At 37.4% G+C, this 8093-nt stretch overlaps 1 protein-coding gene across 1 annotated transcript in view; it reads left to right on the top strand.

Moving 5' to 3' along the window:
• Positions 1 to 473: 473 nt before the first annotated feature.
• The window catches only part of LOC104073440 (metabotropic glutamate receptor 8-like), a gene marked incomplete at its 5' end in the record, with an annotated part of 27492 nt that continues 19872 nt past the window's right edge, over positions 474 to 8093 (top strand). Inside the window, 1 exon segment of the mRNA XM_009573204.1 lies at positions 474 to 688. Within this exon segment, the coding sequence (XP_009571499.1) occupies positions 474 to 688 (215 nt within the window).

Raw genomic sequence — 8093 nt, 5'->3', positions numbered from 1 at the left:
CAGGTGGTCAGTGCTAGAAACTGATCACATTAGCTGTGACCAGATTTAGACACTTGCATCTCGAGCTCTTTTGTGAGCGTTGGCTCCTAAGTGGATGATATTTTTTTTATTTTTATACTTAACAGGGAAATTCTTTATGAAGTTCATTACAAGATTGCTATTTTGTGCCTACTGCACTGTATCTACATCCTAAAGTGAAATTGTGCCCTTCTGCAAGTCAAAAGGATTTTCTCTACTTCTGTTTTATCACAGGATTTCCTAATGTTCTGTAATACACACACAAAAAAACCCAACCAACCAGCCAACCAACCAAAAAGATTGCAAAAGATTATCTTTTAAAATTGTTTTAATTAACCATAAATAGGGTAGATTTTGTGATGATGATAATAACACACATTTTCTCTTTGTGAGGTTTTTGGATTTATTACCATACTAGCCTTGCATTACAAAGAACCTGCTCAATCACTAATTAGTATTTTTCCTCCAAAATATATTTTCTGGAAAATTGCTTTAAAGGTATTTATCTTAATTGCTTTTTAATTTTTTTTCAGGGAGTGCTGGAACACCTGTTATCTTCAATGAAAATGGAGATGCTCCTGGACGCTATGATATTTTTCAGTATCAAATCACCAACAAGAGTACAGAATACAAAGTAATTGGTCAGTGGACTAACCAACTTCATCTAAATGTAAGTACTAGTTTGATTATGATGCTGGCATTGGAGAATACTAATTTGAGTATTACATTATTTCAAAACACTTAAAAAATGTTGATGATTTCATCTCAGTTGGAAGAAGAAAGCTCTTCCATTCTCTTCTTGAGAAAACAGTAAAAGATAGCACAATAACCTGAACCAAATTCTTTATATTTTAAAATAGGTTGTGTTGTGTATTTACCTGCTCTTTTAAATGATATTTTAGAATAACTGTATATCTGATATTCCTCAAACTGATTATAAAGTTAGGCAGGGAAATAGTAACTCATCCTTTAAAAGAAGGTGTCAGAAAAAATGATGGGTACATATATATTGCCCAGGTATTTCAAATAATATAAGGGGATGGAAATGTATTTAGTAAAAGAGAAGTTTGGACTTTAACCACCTCTGATTTAATTGAAACACTGGATGATGAACTATTGCAATAAAAATACTTCTTGAATATAAAGGGAGAATTTGGAGTTTTTCTATACAGTTAACTAGGATTAGTATAGTCCCTTATTACTTAATAGCAGAAGAAACAAAAGACACAACTTTCTAATTGCTGCCTTAATATGTTCTGCAAGTTTTGTGGTAGTTAAGCCCCACCTGTGCATGGAATTATATTTGTTTTGCAAATGGCCATCCCAATAAGATTCAGAGAATATAATATGCAATATTTGTATGACAGCTAAGCATCAAGCCACAGCTGTAACTTGAGAAGTTGTTGGGTCCAAGTTACTTTTCTGTCAGAGGAGAGAAGATGCAGAGTTGTGAGGAGAGTTACAGTCATGAGAAAAACAAAATGAAGTTAACCTGTTTCCTTGTTAGCTGTGCAATATTTACAGGTTTACTTGAGGCATGTTAGCCATTTGGGTAGCTCTGCAAATGTGAAATACCAAGTGTTGTTTTGCTAAGGGCTGATGAGAAGGGCAACGGTGCGAATTGATGACTAGATCACCAACGGGAGTTTATTCAGTGACTTTAATCAAATCACAGAAAGCAGGTTTCAAACATCTCTGGTGAGATGTGAGAGGTTTCTGAAGAAGAGTAACAAAGACAGTATAGTAAATATTTACAAATGACTCTCCTGTTGAGACTACTTTGCAATAATTATCTGAGAGCTACCCACAGTAACACATATGATAGCTCCCCATTTTCAGCCACAGCTGTTAAACCACTTTACTATATCTACCGTTTAATATTTATAACTACTTGGCAAGGAGTCATTTATTTAATTCTTCTGCCCAAATAGAAAAACCCTACCAACAGAAACTGTGTGTAGCAGATTGTGTGGTAGTATTATCTCCCTCCGCTAACCTGATATCTGTTGAAAGGCATGAAAGCAAAAAAATGGTTAAACAAGTTTAAAGATTAATACTACATAGTAATTTCTGGAAAACACTAGTTAGATCCTTATCATAACCATTATGGCATACATTCCAAATCTTCGTAATTGCTACAGTTTTCTGAAAAGTTAATGTTTATTAGGTGAGCTGGAAAAGTGATACACACATTTTAAACAAACTAGCATGGCATTTTCATAGTAGTAGTTAAAAGCTACCTTAGAATTTGCTTCAATTTTAATTCCATTCCAATCTGCCTTTTTCTATCCCCCCCTAGACTGCTAAATGTTTCATTAGCTTGTAGCTTTTCAGTCCCATTATTTCTGCCTGATGTATGTGTACTCCAGGGAGTTCTCTGAAATATGATTGGATTGGCTGCTACTCAGACTGCTGAAACCACACCATGCTAACCACATTGACCACAAAGCTAACAGGAAAGAATTTATCTAAGGACACCCCTTGTTAAGTCTCATTAAGAATGGATGTGTTAGGATGTTCTTTGCCTCTCTTTTTTTGTCGCTTTTTTTCACCTCCATGAGCTCACGTGCTGGACACAACTGGTTGTCCAAATTCACGGGTGAGCTCTGTCTAGCGTGTGGAGTTGTTGAGATGCGAACGGGCTGGCACATCCACACGCAGCGGGTGTTTCTGCTCCCAGCCTCGTACCATGGCCCTGCTCTCGTCTCACCGCCCCCTGCTCTGCTGCACTCCCCCTGCTCACACAGCCCAGGGTGCAGGCACACAGGGCTCTGTCCCCCCGCACATAGCGCAACTGGACTCAGCAAGGAGATGTTTCTCTCCCTACCTTTCTCTCCTGTTTCTTGACTTACTCAACTTTATCTAAAGCCTGGAAGATTTCTAAAGGGACAACTTTATTTCTTAAAGTTTGCCAGGGCTTGACATGCTGGATGCAAGTCTCCATCAGTGTCTGCAGGCGCTGGTATAGTAATAATGAAGAAGGAAGTCATAATAGGGGTGACGCAGTTTGTTTCCATCTGTTTCAATATTCACTAAACTTACTTAGCACATGTCAAATATAGTTTATGCCACATGATGATCTGCTGTGGCAAAGCTGTTGCTTCCTCTCGCTAGAAAAAATGTACTAAAACCAAGTAATCTTTGTGAATGATTGTCAATACTCCAAATCATCATATTGCAAATTAGGTAGTGCCTTTGACTGCCAATGGATCAGAGGGAACAGTGGATGTTTTCATAGAATCATAGCAAGGTTTGTGTTGGAAGGGACCTTAAAGATCATCTAGTTCCAAGCCCCCTGCCATGGGCAGGGACACCTCCCACTGGACCGGGTTGCTCAAAGCCCCATCCAATCATCCACAACTTCTCTGGGCAACCTGTTCCAGTGACTCACTACCCTCATCGGAGAGAATTTCTTCCTTATATCTAATCTAAATCTACCCTCTAAATCTACCCTCGTTTCATTGGTTTCAGTGAAAACATCTATATTTATCGAAGGCAAAACACTACTAAGATGACAGAGCACTTTTTACCCTGTTATTCTATAAAGGAGATGCTTTTAAAATATAATACTTTTCCCACTGTATCCTTCGTTCTCCTGCAGTTTCCTCTTAATGAAGACACATGCAAATACGACTTTTAATGAATCTCTGTCAGCTAGATATCCTCTATAGATACTTCTACTCCTGTTTTTACAGATATTTCTACTTCAAATTGTGTGGTAACATGTTGTAGCTATGACTGTGTTTGTGATTGTGTTCATCTATACAGCTGATACAGTGCTTCAGAAAATTTATAGCTTTTATGAATTTATTTATGCCAGAAAAATAAATCATAATAAATCACCAGGTTTGCAGCACAGTTCAACCCTTGGAACAATTAATGTAACTAAGATTAGAACATGTCTTGCATCTAAATAATTGAATCAAAGGGTTTCTTTTCTTCTTTCTGATCCCCCCCCCCCCCCCCTTTTTTTTTGTTTTCCTTTTCCTTAGGATGCTCTTTGATATTTTCTCTGTTGGGTTTTGGCTGCGAGTCTCTGTTGTGTGGGCTATGTATCCTCACCCAGTGGCCAGCCCTAGTCCCATCTCTGACCCCGACCCTTAGGATTCGGGATTCCTCTGCCACGGTCTCTGGTTCCTCAAAGTTTTTGCTGACTCTGCAGGGTCCTTGTGGTCAAGCTTCAGACTTGTTCCCTTCCTGGTGCAGTGCTGGCTTTCCCTTTAGGCAGAAAGTGCTGACTCTGGCTAGATAAAGATTGTATCATGCTCCCTAAGGGGCTCCTTGTCAGCAGGCTTCGCCACCTGCAGAGATCCTTTTAGCTGTGATGCTGGTTTTTCCCTCTAGTCCTCAGTAACATTAATGCCCTCCTTTAGGCAGACTGACCTTTCATATTTCCTTTGAAGCAGCTGTAGCTTCCAGATATAGGAACTTCATGATTACCGATCAGTAATCTTACTCTTACTCTTACTCTTGCAATTAAAATCACAGAATAGTTTGGGTTGGAAGGGACCTTTAAAGGTCATCTAGTCCAACCCCCCTGCCATGGGCAGGGACATCTTCAACTACATCAGGTTGCTCAGAGCCCCGTCCAACCTGACCTTGAATGTTTCCAGGGATGGGGCATCTACCACCTCTCTGGGCAACCTGTTCCAGTGTTTCACCACCCTCAGCGTAAAAAATTTCTTCCTTATATCTAGTCTGAATCTACCCTCTTTTAGTTTAAAACCATTTCCCCCTGTCCTGTTGCAACAGGCCCTGCTAAAAAGTTTGCCCCCATCTTTCTTATAAACCCCCTTTAAGTATTGAAAGGCCGCAATAAGGTCTCCCAGAAGCCTTCTCTTCTCCAGGCTGAACAACGCCAACTCTCTCAGCCTTTCTTCATAGGAGAGGTGTTCCATCCCTCTGACCATTTTTGTGGTCCTCCTCTGGACCTGCTCCAACAGGTCCATGTCTTTCCTGTGCTGAGGACTCCAGAGCTGGACGCAGTACTGCAGGTGGGGTCTCACCAGAGCAGAGCAGAGTAGAGGGGCAGAATCACCTCCCTCGACCTGCTGATCACGCTTCTTTTGATGCAGCCCAGGATACGGTTGGCCTTCTGGGCTGCAAGTTCACATTGCCGGCTCATGTCCAGCTTTTGGTCCACCAGTACCCCCAAGTCCTTACAAAACAAACACATGTGTGAAAATGCTGACAGATACAGTATAGAAGTTAATTTAAAAAAGAAACATGACCTTCAAAATTTAAATTTTTATGTGATTCTTGAGTTTGAATAAGGTATCTCAATCTTTGACAGATGCAAGGAAACTCTGAAAGCAGATATTTAGAAACATCAAGCTAAAATCTCAAAGAACCTGATTGTCTTTTATACAATTATCACTTACATGATTCTGACAATGTAAATTTACACCCTGTTTAAAGTCCTTTTACTCTCTAAGGTTGCTTGACTTCAAATGGTCTTAATGTACTGGAAATAACCAGACCCTAAAAATTTTTAGTATCACTCTGAAGGAAAAAATAGTTGCCTTAGAAATTCTGATCATTGACTACATGTTAACTGTCAGAGTTTTCTTTTGTTTGCTTTCCTTCTTTTCTTTTCTTTATCAGTAGAAGAAGATAACTTATTTTTCAGGAAACTCTGGTAGTTGAAAACCTTTCTTCCAAAAAATATTCTGGTTTTCATAATGAATAAAAATCCAGGAAAAGGTAGCTGTTTCTGCAAAAGTTATGTTTTATTCATATTGCAACAGTATTTTGCATACCAGGTCACACGTAAAAGTTCCCTACAAATGTGTGGGTTTAGCAAATTTGAGCTCTCAACCATATAATCTCTGTAGGAGGAAAGTTGTTAAAAACAAGCTTGCTTTTCCTGTAACTTACGATTTGAAATCAACTTTCTTTTATGATTAATAATGAATTTCCTCTTAGAAACTGTGTTCTGTATTGCACGTGTTGTAATAAGGGCTAGATCGATCTAGATCGAGATGTTGACTGATGGATTTTGCCAGTGACAGTAAATGGGAATAGTCCCAGTCCTAAAGTTTTAATAACAAGTTTCTCAGTTTCCTTTCGTTAGGAACCTGTTCAGTTTGTTCTGGTTCATTTCTGAGGGACTTTTCCCCACTCTTTAAAAACGTTCTATTTTGAAATGTAAATGCCAGTTGGAAAAAGAAAAGTTGAAACGTTTAAGAATTTTAAAATCTAATATTTTGACTTTAAAAAAAATCCTTTTTAATATAGTTTAAAACATTCTCAGATTTCATTTCAAGATTATATACATTGTTTTGGTCTACAAAAATCTGTGTTTAATGATCCTAATCTGAAAAAATATGTTTTTTATATGATTTGGAAATCCATATATCTTCCATATTTAGTATAGAAATCCATATTCTTCCAAGTTAGTAATTTTGATTGATGCGACTTCAGGCAGATACAATTATTGTTGCTTTCAGAATCAGGTATTTAGCTGATGCAGTTAAAAAGCTTGAGTGGATATCCATTTATGTGATATTATTCCTTAAGAAAAAACCAAAGCATATCAAAACACTGCACATTTCAAGTGAAAACAGTGAAATTTTAAAGACAGAATTCACTTGTGTTTGTTTTGGTGTTTTTTTTTTTCCCCCCCCCAGTGCACAAGAGTTCTGTTGAAAGGCAACAGAAATTTTACAATAACAGATTTTTAACATTCTCTTAAAAATAATAGGATGAATAAGCTTTCAGATTTATGGAGTTTATGCACTGAGGATATAAATGACTCAGGGGCACCCATTTTTCTGTAATGGTCTTGATTTATGACTAAGAAAACCATAAATTAAAATTGCACTGATGTGATGAACTATCAGAGAGACAGCCATAATCATCATCAGCCTTAAGCACAGTGTTTGGTGAACTACTAAAAATTGGGAATCCCACATTGACAGTGAGCTTCCCTTCAGGCAACCATATCACAAAAAGATTTGAATGAGTATTTGATTTCTCTTCTTTTCTAGAACTCTTGTAAATTATGTATCTAATCCTGAAGAAAACTATCAACACTGACATTAGTCAATTCTTTTTGGAAGTAACAGATTCAAAATTCATTAGTTCCCTTTCTTGTGACACAGTAAAAAAAAAAAGATTCAAGAAGCTTCTAATGTTTTCTCTAACTGCAGCAAATAAGTTTCAAGCTTTGCTGTAGGGCACTATATTTCATTAAAGAAGCCAGAGAGCCTCTTTTTTCCTGTGGTAGCTATTATATAATTGATAGATGTTTTCAAATTGCTGAACCTAAGCCCTGTGTTTAACAAAAGAACACACTACAGTGAAATACACAACAGGAGCACTTAGTGCTGTATATGATTATATCTATAAACAAAATATGACAATCATACAGCCTGCAGGGTGTTCTTCTGCCCGTATGTAATAGGGCAGTAGAGTTCAAACTTACACTCCATCCATGTTATCTGCCTGAAAATTGTTGATGCTGGGCTAAAAATAAAACTCAATGAGACAGGCAAAAATGTTTTAGGTTCTTCTATTTTTCTTCTCAAAATTATACTGCTGTCTTCCTTTATTCTACACAGGGCTGAAAGTAGAAAGAGACTATTATGATTTTTAGAAGACTATTTAAGTTTTACAAAGCTAGTCCTGATCTTAGCACTGGTTAATATGTATGACTCAGGATTTATTCTTCTTTACTCTCAGAGTCTGAGGTCAACATGTGACTTGTAGTCACTATGGACCAATGCTAGACTGAAGAGACAAGTCAACAGTAGGCTGCAGTGGATGCAAATTGTGGACAAGCCAATAAAATACATGAAACATGGAATAAAATTGGGATTTTATGATTTTGAAAGGTTACAGATTATATTATTCATAAAAAAATTATTTTGGGATGGGGGGGAAATAGGCTGAATACAGATGTTGAAAAAACATTAAATGATTTTGAGATGTGCCTGTAGTAGAACAGATGTTATTTCAGACATGAATGAAAATCAAAGCAGAGCTTGGATTCAAGAACCAATGACCTTAAGAGAACCCAAGAAGAATGACAACTTGTCTTTCTTCTGAAGCTTTTTACTTTGTTGGTCCTAATA

Source organism: Fulmarus glacialis, unplaced genomic scaffold, assembly GCF_000690835.1.
Source record: "Fulmarus glacialis isolate BGI_N327 unplaced genomic scaffold, ASM69083v1 scaffold35472, whole genome shotgun sequence".
Taxonomy (NCBI): Eukaryota; Metazoa; Chordata; class Aves; order Procellariiformes; family Procellariidae; genus Fulmarus; species Fulmarus glacialis.
This window is presented reverse-complemented; position numbering and strand designations above follow the sequence as displayed.